Here is a 15301-nt window from a genome sequence, read left to right on the forward strand (position 1 = left end):
AAAGCATCTAAAAATAACATGTGTTCTTTTTAAAGTTTAGCCTAGGCCTGGCCCTGAATGGCCTAGTTTAGGCTTCATTCTCTAGGTGGTTTTAGAGTTGTAGGGAACTTAAAGTGTTGGTTTTACTAGTGAGCAATATTAGAAGAGTCAGGACAAATCAAACCAACCATTTAGGCCTGGGTATCAAGTCTAATTGATCATAGCTACTTGAAATTCTATCGAAGAGACTGAAGCCACATCCAGGCTTAGTTCCAGAATGTTGTAATTGATTAGTGATGCCTGCCTTGGTTGTTGGAGGGGAGGTGGTGATATATGTGCAACTATTTACTATCTGTAATTTAGAAAAAACCTGTTTGGACACAGACTGAGGCAGTGCTCCTGGCACGATGCCATCAGAGCAAGCAGAATACGGTACCTCTGGAGAAAGGAGGTAATCGAGAGTGCCGTCCTTCATGTTATTCAATGCTTCATTACTTGGAACAAAAATGGTGTATGGTCCACCAACTCCATCCTCATCTAAAGCATGTCCCACGTTGGTTTCCTGCATTTGGGAAATGAAATTTTGTATCTGCAGCCTACCTTGGACAAACATTTAACATAATTCCCCAGAAATTTATAATTGACACCCCTGCTAATTTTACAAAAGTCTTGACATAAATATTTTTCAGAAAATTATGAAAGGTGCATACCTCTAACAAAGACCTGAACTTGCTGTATCTTGGTTGTAGCATTGTCATTATGGTTTGCTAAAAAGAGACATTTTGCTTAAAAATCAGGAAATAAATTAATGTGATTTAGGAAATACAAACCCTAACATTTAAAGACTGATGACAGAGTTTATGTGTCAGTATGGATTTATATGAATGAACCTGGTCAACCACAATGCATTATAGAAATGTTTGCTGTCATTGAAACAGTAGGTCAGATCTACATGTTCTGAAGTATCCTTTGGCCCTCATCATCTAGGTCAGAAGCAGTAAGTTTTATTGCAGCAACAACTGCCCTCTATAAATTAAGAGGGACACATTTTCATGACAATTGGTCATGGACTGAGTTGCCTGATGCAGTAATAAAAGAAGTAAAAAAAAGTCCAGATCTTTCCCACACATGTAACTGTATGTCTTGGTTTCTTTCTGCAGAGATTCCCAGGATTCTGTTGGAAACAGACAAACCACCTCTTCTTCTCTCTGCTTGAGATTCTAGCACAAATGAAGCACAAGCACAGAGTGCTGGCAAGCTCTGGATGTGACTCTCCAGGGAAAAAAGGAAGATGGACCTGGGCTGATGTGACTTTTATCTGAATACTCACCTCATTATTGCTCTCAAATGTGGGTTCTAGCTTGTCCATGGTTCTGTCAAGGATGTGCAGAAGCCCATTGGAAGCAATGATGTCCCCCTCTATAATTTTTACCTTCTTTTTGCCTCCATAGAGTTTAAGCTTTATTTGATTGTCCTAAAACACCAAAGAAAGATAAAATAAGATTAATACGGTGTCCTGGAAGGAGCAAGCACAGGAGTAGAGTCAGAAGTCTTGAGTCCTTGGGCTTTGATATTTATTGGCAATGTGATTTTGGTTAAGTCACTTAATCTAAAGTGGGGATGAAGGTATCTGCTTGGTTAACCTCACAGGGTTTTCATTAAGATCAAATGATATAATGTATGAAATCACTGACAACTATACATGCTAAACCTGGGTAAGGTATTATCAAGCTCTTCTCCAGCAGACTGCAAGCTTCATGAGGAAAACTATTTAATTTACTATAAATTCATCACCCGCCTTAGTGTCTTGCACAGAGAAGGCACACAATAAAAGTATTTGTGGAATAAATAACTGAAGCTAATTCCTTCTTCCTCCCATATGACTCCTAATAAGTGACAGACTTAGTGAATATTGGTTGAATGAATGAACAGGTAAATACATGCATATCCTTGTAAGAAAGCAAGCCACATCTTCATATCTGTCATTCATCCATATATCCATGCATCCATGCATCCTCCATCCATTTCTCCAACCAGCCATTCATCCATCCATCCATTCGTCCATCCATCCATGAATCAATCCTCCATGTATCTCTCCATCCATCCATCCATGCATCCATGCATCCATCCATCCACCCATCTTGTGACCTATCCATGTATCTACCCATCCATCCATTCAGTGACTTATCCATATATCCATTTATCCATCCATCCATCCATCCATCCATCCATCCATCCATCCATCCAGTGACCTATCCATGTATTCATCCATCCGTCCATCCATCCATCCATCCATCCATCCATCCATCATCCATCTTCACACATGCACTACAGCAGATTGGTTAAGAATGTGGGCTTCGGAGTCACATTTGAATCCTGACTCTGGCACTTACTGTGTGGCCTCTCTTCTTTCTCACTGGAGCAACAGGGATTATGATAGTCCCTCCTTCACAGGGTTATTGTGAGCCTTATACAACACAAATAAAGATTTATCCCCATACTTTGTTTAGAACAAGCACTCAAGGATCTATTAACTACTGATGGTTAGTGAAATTTAATAGTATAGGTCCTATGCCTATACACATGCACATTTTGTTGACTAATCACCTGTTCCCCAGCTCAATAAAATCACAGAAAGAGTTAAGAAATGAGGGTGGGGTGGGGGAGGATGGGTTTATATAAAAAACAAACAGAACTAATGGCATTAGGAGTGATGAATATTAGGTGGGAGAAGATGGATCAACTCCAGCAATCTAAAACAAACACAATCTATTTCCTTCTGTAAGAGGAATGCTGTTCTGGCTTTGTGCTGATGCTTTTAGGAAACAGGTTTATAGCAAAGTTTCTCCTTCCTGCTGGCAGTTGAATGACAGTTGCCTTGAAAACTAAATCAGACCAGACCAAAGTCAAACACTTTATAACCCCCTTTGCGTAATACTCCACCCTTCCTCTATGACATTTCCCGGTGTTGCTGTTTCTTCCTATATAAGAAGGTGTTTGACAAACGATACATAAGGAAAGAATTTCCTTGTAATTTTTCACAAACCCCAAACAAAAAGAGAGAGAAGGCTATGGGCATTGGCTTGGTAGACAATTAGTTCTGGGAGTGAAAATCAGAGGAACCCTTACCTTATCACTGTTGAAGATTTCCCCCGACTTTCCAGTCAAGGTGTAGAATGTGTCTGTGTTATTCATATGTTCGATGTTCATCTGACCAGCAATTATGTGGAGTTTCACAAAGTATTGAGCAGCTGTATTATCCACCAAAAGCTCATTTACCTAAGACAAAAGAGCCAGTTTGACTATTATATAAAGAAGGGAACGAATTTCGTAACACGTGCTGTGCCTTACTTAGTATCAAAGACATTAAAGCCAGGGCACCCTAACTTGGGTTTGGGCTTTTGCAATACAACTGTATGAAAGCACTGACAATTATACATGCTATACATTACTATCAGTGCAGTCAACCCGGGCCAGGCCTTCCAGGGAGTAGAAATCTGGAGAGTTGGAGGCAATGCACAGTCTACTCTCAAACCAGAGGAGATTGCTCCAGTACTGAAACTGACATGGGGAAAGCACAGCATTGCAATGGCCCCAGGAGGAACAAGGAACAAGGAATCTATCTTGAACACGGGAAGCAGATGGGAATAAAATATGAAGTTTCATGGAAAGAGTAGGTCAAGTGAGTAAGCTGATGGTACTTTTGATTAGAAAAGTTAAGATTTTTGAAATCCATGGGGCCAAATCTACATTTTATCATTACTATGTAGTCAACAATCAACAGATACTTATATTAACTCTGTGTAAACCATGTGTTAAATGAGAGACCACGTGCAAAGTGCCTAGCCTAGAGGCATAGAATGTTTGCTGGTTCTTTCCAACAGGAGAGGTTTGAGGACATCTCTGAAGGTGAACAATAGAAACATGAATATCAGACACGTTAATCGTGGTGGTATATGAGGGTTAGAGAGCCGGGAACTTCCTGGGTTTTGATTCACTGCAACAAAAAATATTATCACAAAATATCTTGGATTAAGATAACCCAATTTTATTTTTTCATTTTTACTTTTTCCACTTCCCAGATTTCAATCTTTTATTGGCTTCCATCATTTTATGTGTATTTGTTAATCTATTTACTTATATGTTTATTTATTTCTAGCTGATCTGTTTCACAGAGCATTTAAGACAGATGACAAGAACACACAATAAAAATCAAGATCAGGGCCAGGCGCGGTAGCTCACGCCTGTAATCCCAGCACTTTGGGAGGCTAAGGCAGGCAGATCATGAGGTGAGGTGATCAAGATCATCCTGGTCAACATGGTGAAACCCCTTCTCTACTAAAAATACAAAAATTAGCTGGGCATGGTAGCACGTGCTTGTAATCCCAGCTACTTGGGAGGCTGAAGCAGGAGAATCACCTGGACCCGGAATGCACAGGTTGCAGCGAGCGAAGATCGCGCCACTGCACTCCAGCTTGGAAGACAGAGCGAGGCTCCATCTCAAAAAAAAAAAAAAAAAAAAAATTCAAGATCAGGAAAAATAAAAACACATGTTAGATAGTAAAGGTGGGAGAGAGAAAGATATATAGAATACCAGTTCCTACACAATGACTAAAATGGAGGCCAGTGAAGGTAATAAAATTGTATACAAATCGATATGTCCATTATTTACATTAAACCAAATATAACTATTTTAGTGATGCCATCTCGATAGGATGCCTCCACCAGGCACTACAAGTTTCTTTCCCACTGGATAACATTATCTCAAACAACAGCTGCTCACATTGAAGACTAACATTTTCTTATTTTTTCCCTATCGCTTGTACCATTTATAATGATTTAAAAAACCCACATATCTAGCTAATACATGAGTTTAATTCTTTCTGTGGGAAGTGAGCAGTTTTACATTATGCAAATCTTCTCTATCACCTGGCTATATGTTAAGAACACTCAGTGGTTACCTGTAGAGGGTAATGATTAGAAAGGGGGAGCAGGGGGCCTTCTAGGTTCCTGGCAATGGACTTGCTGTTTACACAAGTGCGTTCACACTGGGAAAATTCATTGAGTTGTACGCTTACAATTTGTATACTTTCTGTAAGGATGTTATATATCACTAAAAGAAGTTTATCAAAAAATCACCATCCTTATCATCAGTAGGTTTAATTTTAACGGGGGCTTCCACTTTAAATTAAAGAAGGTACTCCCTACTAAGGCTTTTCATATTAGCCCCTTGGTGTAGGGTCATTTTAAATACTCACATTGAATCCTTTCAGTCCCTTATCTGTAGGTAACAGCACCGTGAAGGGCCCCAGCTTACTCAGTGGCCAGGCATAAGCTTTGTCTTAGGAGTTGAAATAACAAAAAGAAAGAAAACACCAAATCAGTCAGTGGTACATGAGGAGTAAAATCAGTCAACAGGTCTTGGGTCACGACTAGTCCATTTTTGCCCTTCTCTATTCTAATGGGTATGTGCAGGCCCTGTGTCAACTGGGAATCTCTCTTAAGAATGTGAGGCAACCTAAAGCCATGGCCTCAAAACATTCCATGTAATGCCAGGAGTGTTTTCCTGTAGACGGCCTCAACTTCAAAGATACCCTGGCTGAGCAGTTCAGGCATGACAAAATCCTACCACAACCCCAGGGTCCCTGACCCTGTGCTTGACTTTCTGAACTGTCACTGTCTCGGTGAGCAAAGATGCAGCCCTTGTTTTCATCCAGGGCCAGCTCAGAAGAGCCCCAGTGGTTGGTTTAATGCTCTGCTGTTGCCATGTTGAAATGCTTAATAAATTTTGAACAAAGAATCCTGCATTTTCACTTTCCAGTGGGCCCAGCAAAGTATGTAGGTAATCCTGTTTCCATCACCTGGGGAAGCTGGGATGACAGGACAGGCTCTGTGTTCTCACACCCAGAGGCAGTGTACGAGGACTTTGTCATGGAGAAGGTGAGAAGTCAACAGGACTCTGTCTAGGGAAATGCTGGAGGGCCTGGTCTGCAAAAAACACGACCTCACCCCTGTCTGCTCCCATTTGGTATTCTAAGAGTTCTTAGAGTAAGGCTGTGAGGAACTCAGCAGATTGCCCCTGAGCTCAAGGGATGCCAGTAATACTTGATGCCCTATGGGATGCCTTGGGAAAAATGGGATGTTTATGCAGGAGACATTAAATGGGATATTTAACCTTAAGATTTAGGCAGAGAACACAGCACTGACCCATCGATGACACTTATTTATCTATGTTCTTGCCAGGAGATCATTTTTGGCAACTGGTAAATTCCAATGTAAAAGCTGATATTTTAAAGTTTCTGTTGATTGGCCAAGCCTGTGTTTTACTTTTTGCAGAGCGGCCAGATTCATATTTTATTGGAAATTGCGTCCAATGCTGTGATCAGTTATAATATTTCATTCTCTAGAGTAATGGCCCGTAGAAGGCATTTGCAAATACATGAGGCTGTTTCAGGCTCTCACCTTGCCTGGGGGGGCTGGAGGTGACTGTGTCCCTGTAGGCAATTAGTGACTGGGGGACCAAGGGTGCTAAATGGTTGCATACAACCAAGACTATTCCAAAATTCAAACAGCCCCTCCACTAAGGAACAAGGATGCCGCCCTGGGGTCTCAGACACCCTCTCTATTCCCAGTTTTACGTGCCAAGCTTTGTTCATACCTGCAGGATCTAGAAGGTCAAGGGCGAGGGGGACAGTTTGTATCCTCACACCAGTAGCTGTCCTGGTCTTACTGTTACTGCAGCTCTGTTGGTCTATAGTGACCCCCAGACCCTGTCCTCAGCTCTCTGCCTACTAATTCTTGCATTGCTAGATCTCTTGGCACTATCCCTTTGCTTGTCTTCTTGGAAACAACTGCCTACCCTTTCCGTCTCATGTGCATGACACCTCCAAAAAGGCTGATTCTAACAGACAAGGCTCGCCTGTCCCTTTCTGAATCATTGTGTCTTGCAGATGCCCTTTCCTGAAAGAGGACTTTTGTGTGGAAATCTGAACCCATAGCTGCGTACCTAGGAGTGAGATGAAAGAGGTCAGCCTTCCTTGCCATTTTCCTCTGGGTTCAGTATTTAATTCTCTGAGTCGCTCCATAATGTTTCCATAACACGTTAAGCCATCACCCACGTAACCTTTCTGGCAAATGCATCTACAGAGAGGGGGAAAAGACATCCTCAGGGTTTTAGAGCCGTTGAGTATTTTGATCATACAGTCCAATCCCTTCATTGAACAGATGGAGAAAAGGATGCCCAGGGTAGAATAGGGACAAGAGGGCATTCCTAGTGTGGTATCTGACATCTAGTAGCTCCTCAAGAAATGGATGCCTAATAAATTAAATGCATCTGTCAACACTAGATATCTTTGTATGCTCTTTGTCTCAGTATTTCTCAAAGTGTGATCAAGAAACCATGCATATCAGAATCACTTGGAGTGTTTAATATATTTAATATAATATATTTAATATAATAAATGTGGACTCTAGGGCTCCACTGCATGACTGAATCAGAATAAGCTACTGAATTCAGCCTGCAGTACAGTAAAGATTCAGCATTATTGATCTACTTAGAATGCTCCCCCCCCACCCCCCAACCCTGCCCCGCTCCTTCCTAGCTGAGAGCTCTGCTCAATTGCCACTTCCTTCGGAAAGGCTTCCTTGATTGCCTGTCTCTTTCTCTACTCCCTCACTGTGTCTCCATTATATATACTCTCATGGAACCACGTACCTCTTCTCCATAGCAGTGATCATAGTATAATTTCACCCTGATCTGTGTGATTATTTGATTAATATCTGCTTCCCTATAACATCTGAGAAAAAAGTGAGGGTAAGGGCTATGTGTGTATTTGTTCACTGTTGTGAACTCCAGAATCCAGCACAGGGTAGGTCCATAGTAGGTGCTCAATTAATAGTTGTACAATAAGTAGTAATTGAATTAAATAAATCACAAACAATGAAGTATATAAACAACGAAAATAAATATAGAAACTATGAAATAATATATAAACAATGAAAGTCACAGAGATTTTGTACAATAGTTTCATAAGAGAGAAAGTAGAGTTAAAAATGTACTATTAGTGGTATGCTGATAAATGTTTAACAACCAACTCTCTGGGGGAGGGGGAAGCCCTAATCTGTAGCATTTGCCAATTTCCATGGTTAACATGCCAATCTTGACCAATTTCAAACTGATAAGATGATGCTAACCCTCTTGTGAAATTCCTGAAAGTTTAACACTCAGCTCTTGTGAGTCCATAAGCTCTGGCTATAGCAGGCCACAACTGTGCAGTACAGAGGAGTTGACAGCTGGCTGAAATTGACAAGGTGATGAGGAAGATGACTTTCACAAGGATCTTGGAGATGAGCCAGGAACCAAAGTGAAGTAAGGGAAGAACATTCCAGAGAGGAGAGATGCAGGGAACCAAAGACGTGCTGTGACTACATCACAGTTTTGCAGTGCTCATACCGCACCACAGCTGTGACTCACATTGAGGAAAGTCTTCTAAAGAAAGACTATGCACTCGTTAATCCACGTGTGTTTCTAAATATATTTCCATGGCAAATAGATTATATGTTCAATAAGTTTGCTGCAGACCTTCAGAATCCTACCACCCTCTGCCTGGATTGTTGCACAGCGTCTACCTGGTCTTTCTGCCCTTATGTTCTACCTTGAAATCTGTTTTTCATACACTCTCCTGAGTGTGCTTTAAAATTCTGGCACCTGTGTTAAAACCCTCACTGACTCCTTTTATCCACATGAGAAAGCGTACACAGGAGAATCCTGCTCTGTCTTCTTTTTGCTGTCCACTGAAAATTCCAGCAGCGCTAAACTGCTTCTTTTTTTTAGGCTGTTATGCCTTTCTCAGGCTGTTTGTCCTGCCAGAAATGCTTTCCCACCCTCGCCTTGTCACTCTGGTGTGACCTCTCCCCAGCTGTGTTGAGCACTTCCAGCACACCCCATCGATACCTCTATCACAACCCTATCCACCAGAATTACCTCTGGAGACATTATCTCTTCTGCTAGATGGTACACTCTCCTAGAAGATGGATCCCAACTATAATAATTCCTCATTATATCCTAGCACTTAGGGCAGTGCCTGATTGTTTAACTGATTATTTACTGATTATTTAAGTACCTTCTTAATTCTAGGAACCTTCTAGGTAAGAGAGCTACAAAGATGATAATAAGAGACACTTTGCCCTTCTTGAGTCTTATATGCTAAGGATGGACCTGAAAACAAAATAATTATAGCAACATGGTAAGCCCACTTGACCTCCTTGAGTCCCAGTTTCCTCTTCTATAAAATGGGCTTAATAATATCTTTAGGATGGTTGATAGAGATATAAAGAAAGAAAAATACCTCCATGACAGACATATAGAAAAAGCTCAATGCTTGGCAGATGATAATGACAAAGACAAGGCTGACATGATGAAGAAGGTGACTATAACGACAACAGTGACCTAGAGGTGCTGGAATATAGCAGGACAGCCCGTAGAGAGATAAATGAAGTTCCATTGTAAGTGCCATGATAGAAGATTGAGTAGGATGCTATGGGGCATGGAGGAGGAAGTAACTGATTTTACCTGGAGAAATAGGGGACAGCTTCTAGGAGAAAGTAATATTTAATTCTAGAAGGATGCATATGAGTTTTCATTTGTTTTCTTTCTTTCCCTCCCTCCCTCCCTCCCTCCCTCTCTCCTTCCCTCCTTCCCTCCTTCCCTCCTTCCTCCTTCCCTCCTTCCCCCTTCCTTCCTTCCTTCCTTCTTCCTTCCTTCCTTCCTTCTTCCTTCCTTCCTTCCCTCCTCCCTCCCTCTCTCTCTCTTTCTTTCTCTTTCTCTCTTCTTTCTTTCTTCTTTCTTTCTTTCTTTCTTCTTTCTTTCTTTCTTTCTTTCTTTCTTTCTTCTTTCTTTCTTTCTTCTTTCTTTCTTTCTCTCTTTCTTTCTTTCTTTCTTTCTGATGGAGTTTTCGCTCTTGCTGCCCAGGCTGGAGTGCAATGGTGTGATCTCAGCTCACTGCAACCTCTGCCTCCTGGGTCCAAGTGATTCTCCTGCCTCAGCCTCCTGAGTAGCTGGAGTTTTGACCTCCCAAAGTGCTGGGATTACAGGCGTGAGCCACCGCACCCGGCCGCCTATGAGTTTTCAAGCTGGACAAACACCTGGGGCATCATTTACTGATGAAGCCTTTGGTGTTTTTATGGAGAACTGGCTCTCAACCAGGGGCAATTTTGCTCCCCCCACCCCCAGAAACCATTTGGCAATGTCTAGAGACACCTTTGGTTGCTACAAATGAGATGGAGATCTACTTACACAGGCCAGCCCCTCACAACAAAGAATTGTCTGGCCAAAAATATCAATCGAGCTGAGGTTGAGAAACATTTTTATAAGGCATTACTAAAGTAGATCTAATAATGAAACAATTTAATACAATCAAATAACAGTTTCCTACTTAAATGCCAACCTCCTGTGCAAGCACTGTGCTATGCTAATTTAATGATGGAAAGGAGGAGACTGGTAACTCTGGGAAGTGACATAATACAACAGTTATTGTTAAAAATTAATCGTGCTGTAAGTTACATTCCTTCATTTGAAGACAACTGTTAATAGCAAGATACGTAACCTTTACAAACCACTGAGTATGTTTCTCTCTAAAAGTTTAAGTTGTTAGGTGTCCAGTGGTCTGTTTTGTGTCAAGTGACTTGGCCTTTCTTTCCTAAGGATTGCAGGAGAATCATATTTTAATGGCCTCAGTGCTAATGGAATGCATGAGACATCACTATTTTTAATTTTTATTTCAAATCTCAGTCCAAAGTCCGAGATGTAATAAAACTAGTTTCTGTCTTAACTGTTCTCAGTTGAGCCATGGAACATTCACAACATCACCTCTTTAGGAAATTGTTTTCTTTTTATTAGGAGTAAATGTCTCTTGCTGTCTTAAGGCTTTAAAAACACCCAGAAGCCATTTGCATTCTATAGTTATGGGTTGAAATTAATTACACTTAATGCTGGTTGAGATTTAGTTAGTATATAGGGTGTCCTCAAAGTCTTAGTACAGTTGCTTCCTTTATTTCTTCACCAGTTCATTTCATTTATTCATTGTTTCATTTATTCCTCCAAATTCTCACTCATTTCACTGTTTTTTTATTTCTTATTTTATTTTTATGTTTAACATTTGTGGGTACGTAGTAGGTGTATACAATTATGGGATACATGAGCTATTTTGATACAGACATGCAATGCATAATAATCATATCGAGGCAAATGGGATAGCTCTCATTTCAAGCATTTATCCTTTGTGCCAGAAACAACCCAATTATACTGTTTCAGTTATTTTTAAAAGTACAATAAATTGTTGTTGACTGTAGTCACCCTGTTGTGTTATCAAATACTAGGGCTTATTCATTCTATCTGTTTGTATTTTTTGTACCCATCATTTCACTGTGTTAATTGGTGACAGGCATTTTTGCAGCAAAGATGAGTAAGACATGGACGTTACATTCTAGTTGGGGATTGAGACAAGTAATAGTAATAGCCAGCATTTATTAAGAGCTCTTATGCTACATATTCTTATAAGGGCTTCAGTGTGGCATCTTTTCTAATGCAACAACCCTATGAGGTAGGTCCTGTTATTAGCCCCATTTTAGATAAGGAAACTGAAGCACAGAGAAGTTAAGTATCTCACTCAAGATCACACAGCCTGTAACTGGCAGCGCCTGTGCTCACCACCACTGTGCTACATCCTTATCACAGTTCCGGACCCTAAATGCTCTCATAGATACATTCCAGAATGCTCTGGGAGCCCAGAGGGAGGGGCATCAGAGAGGACGGGGAGGATGGGGGAGGCATCCTAGAGATGGAGATACTTAGGCCAGCCATTGAAGGAGCAGGGTGTTAGACTGACTCAGAGGAGGTGGGTGGAGGGTGAGGATGGTATCATAAGTGGAAGGAAGAGCACGTGCAAGGGCCAGGAGTGGGGAGCACCATGGCATGTTTGAAGAACAGTGTGATGGACTGAATGTTTGTGTCCACCTCAAAATTCCTATGTTGAAATCCTAACCCACAGTGTGATGGTATTAGGAAGTATGGCCTTTGGGAGGTATAATAATTAAATCAAGAAAGTAAAGGCCTCATGATTGGAATGAGTGCCCTTAGAAAAGAGGTCCCAGAGAGCTCCCTCCCCCTATCCACCTTGGGAGGACACAGTAAGAAGTCACCACCTATGAACCAGGCTTCACTAGATCCTGAAACGGCTGGTGCCTTGATTTTGGACTTCCCAGTCTCCAGAACTATAAGAAATAAATTTCCATTGTTTATAAGCCACTCAGTTTATGGTACTTTATTATAGCAACCCAAACAGACTAAGACAAATCATAAGTAGTTCAGCAGAACCTGAGGCAAGGTTATATTCACAAGTGTGGTGGAGATAATGCTGGCTTATCTGCACCTGCTATGAACAGCCACTTTTGGCCATACCCTCCATATCTTGGGAATAGTCTCAGGCCCTGGAAGCTGGTTTGGAGCTGTTTGGGCAGGAAATTACAGGCTTCTGAGTACCCCGAGTGTGGTCTAGTAGGGGGCCCAGGCTCTTGGGGAGCATGGCCCTTTGGACCTTCAGATTCCTTGCCCTGGTGTAGCCAGCAGAAGGCCAGAATTGGAGCCTCTAACATGTAGGGCCCAGGGGAGGGGCTTCTGTTGCCCAGGTCTAAGGGTCAAACTGCTGGAAACACATCCGGCAGTGGCTGAGCTGGGATTTAAACCTAGATCCATCTGAGAACATCTCTTGCCACTGCACCATGTTGCCTTGGATAGGACTCTTGGGAAGACTGTTTACACTGAAGATATCCCAACTTGTACAGATCTTATATAAACACTGAATATTATCAATGTCACTAACATTCTAAGAGTCCCTATATTTCACTGTTGTTTGAACTTTTGCACAACTGGAATGTAAACTGTGCTTATTCCAATAGGCCCACTCCGTTGTGTCCTGGCTATTTTTCAGCTGAGTTTAGTTAAATACGAGAGAAATGCTCATCTCTTCTCTTGTCCCTTATTTCCTATATCTATTAATAAGTAAAAATAAAAAGGCAAAGCATAAAGTTATTTGTTCTCAGTAAGAATCAAAACGGAGCTTAGAGTTTAAAAGCATATTATACACATGAACTCATTAGCTCTCCACCGGCAGAGATTCCTGGTCTCTAGACCTATTTGACAGGTGAGGGAACTGTGGTTTAGAAAAGTTTAGTCTTGTCTAAGGTCACCCCAGGGGGAGTGGTAGAGTTCACGTTTGAACCCACCCTTCTTGACCAGGTGGTCTTCTGTGACAAATGCAGTATGATTTTGAAGATTCTGCATAATCTACTTGCCATATTGAGAAAGCATAAATGAAATAAATTTTTATCCCAGATGAACTAAATTACCTGAGGACTGATGGATTCATAGTTTATCAATGGAACTTAGCTAGTCTTTTTACTTCAGCCTTTTTTTGACTGAAGACAGTCAATTTGAGGTGTGGGAAGGTTTGTGGGTGATACGTGTACCCCTAATACCACAATGTTAGTATATCTGACATTCCAAACACAAATTTGGATGCAGCTTGTATTATTCTGATATTCCCATTTCATTTTTAGATTTTATCTTCTCAAACACAAAGGAAAGAGATTGCTTAAGGTATTCTATTTAGACTTTCTCAGAGGGTGGTAAAACATGCATACACCAGCTTGTTTGGTTCTCAGTATTGCCAGAATATATATTTGAGGGGAGGGTATGCCTGGATGCATATGTGTGTTGGGGGCCTCTGTGCCTATCTGCACGGCTGTGGTGTATTTGTGCATTCACATGTATCGAGGGATTTCTAGGTGTCAGGTTCTGCTCAGAGATTGATGAAGGTAATCCTGTTTAACTTTCGGCACAGCCCTGGTGGGAGGTATAGTTCTCTCCCTTTTATGGTTGAAGGGTTGAGCATCAGTTCAGAGAGGGCAGACTTGGGATTTGAACCTAAGTGTTCTGATACCCCAGCTCTTTCCACTCCATGTACAATAAGTACAGATCTATTTATTTGTCCAGATAGGACATGATGATAATACAACCTGTCAGGGCAAATCTACACACTGACCACCCCGTTATAAAAGGCGTGAACTGCCCAAAAGATGAAGGGGGCTCTGGAATCACAGAAATTGTTTTATCATGCTATGGTTTGGTGCTGATTGTGGTTTTGAGCTCACAATGGCACTATGAGTCTTTTGCAGATGTTGACGATAGCCAGAACTGAAAATGGAACAGAGATAGAAACCTCAGTCTGCGAGTCAAAGACTTGGGTTCTAGCTTCGGTTCAGTCACTAATGAAAATACATTACACTGGTGTCATAGTTTCCAGAAACATTCTCTCATGTAATCATAACAACAACCTTATGGAGTATAAATCATTGTGCTCATTTTATACATGGAGCAACTGAGGCCAGAGAGATGGTGCCACTTTCCCAGGTCATGCATCTGGTAGGTATCAGTGCTGAGACTTAAACCTAGGTCTTTAGTCCAAATACCATCTTCTTTCTATCATGTGAGCTGCCTTTGCCTCAGAAACTTTCACAGAAATGTTTGTATTCACAGTAAACCCCTTCTTTTGAAACCTAGAGTCCAGGAAGCACCACTAGTGCTTATTCACTTTCCCTAGTCTTGTTTTGCACCACTAACAAGCAATATTTCACGAGTGAGGAAACAGGTATGTACATTAGAGGTCATACCCCTGTAATCTCAACAACCATTTGTTTCCCCAGTCACAGTGGCTTCCTTCTCCCACATTCTGACCACTTCATATCAAGTTATCAGGACACATCAATATTCCAGAGTATTCTAATGGTCATTAAAAAGGAAATAATTATTGAGTGTTTAATTAATTAAAGATTTGTTGAGTACCTACTACGATCCTTGCTCCTACTATGTGGGGTGGGGGTGGATACAAGGCTGAATAAGACACATTTCTTCCTCTTCAAGAAACTTACAGCAATGACTGGACACCATTTTCACTTGGAAAGGTTGGTGGAGGAATTGAAAAGACTTACCTAGTTCGGCCTGGTGCAACGGTGGTGCAATTTGCATTCCTATGACACAGGTTATTTGTTTTACATAGATTAGTCATACTGCACCCCATTCCAGGTACGAAATTGTGGTAATGCTCCTTACACTCACAGTGAGACTTCAGTAGACAGGGAGAGAAAAACAAATAGGATCCTAGTTAGTTACTTCAGCTGGCATTCTTCTTTAATTTGTATTTTTATTCTTCCATAAAAACTCACTCAGAGTATGTCTGAAGTGTGAACTTAAACTAAAAAATTGTCA

General features: G+C 41.2%; 1 protein-coding gene across 2 annotated transcripts in view; it reads right to left on the bottom strand.

Moving 5' to 3' along the window:
* Positions 1 to 15301, bottom strand: part of STAB2 (stabilin 2) — a 168906-nt gene that overhangs the window by 108897 nt on the left and 44708 nt on the right. For both annotated transcript variants that reach the window (XM_033220865.1, XM_033220866.1), the window contains exons 9-15: positions 15025 to 15158; positions 6986 to 7119; positions 5238 to 5320; positions 3109 to 3258; positions 1310 to 1453; positions 690 to 746; positions 416 to 541 (exon numbers count right to left, since the gene is read on the bottom strand). In XM_033220865.1, the coding sequence (XP_033076756.1) occupies positions 416 to 541; positions 690 to 746; positions 1310 to 1453; positions 3109 to 3258; positions 5238 to 5320; positions 6986 to 7119; positions 15025 to 15158 (828 nt within the window). The remainder of the gene's footprint in view (positions 1 to 415; positions 542 to 689; positions 747 to 1309; positions 1454 to 3108; positions 3259 to 5237; positions 5321 to 6985; positions 7120 to 15024; positions 15159 to 15301) is intronic.

This window comes from Trachypithecus francoisi, unplaced genomic scaffold (assembly GCF_009764315.1).
Source record: "Trachypithecus francoisi isolate TF-2019V2 unplaced genomic scaffold, Tfra_2.0 Lachesis_group11, whole genome shotgun sequence".
NCBI classification, from domain to species: domain Eukaryota; kingdom Metazoa; phylum Chordata; class Mammalia; order Primates; family Cercopithecidae; genus Trachypithecus; species Trachypithecus francoisi.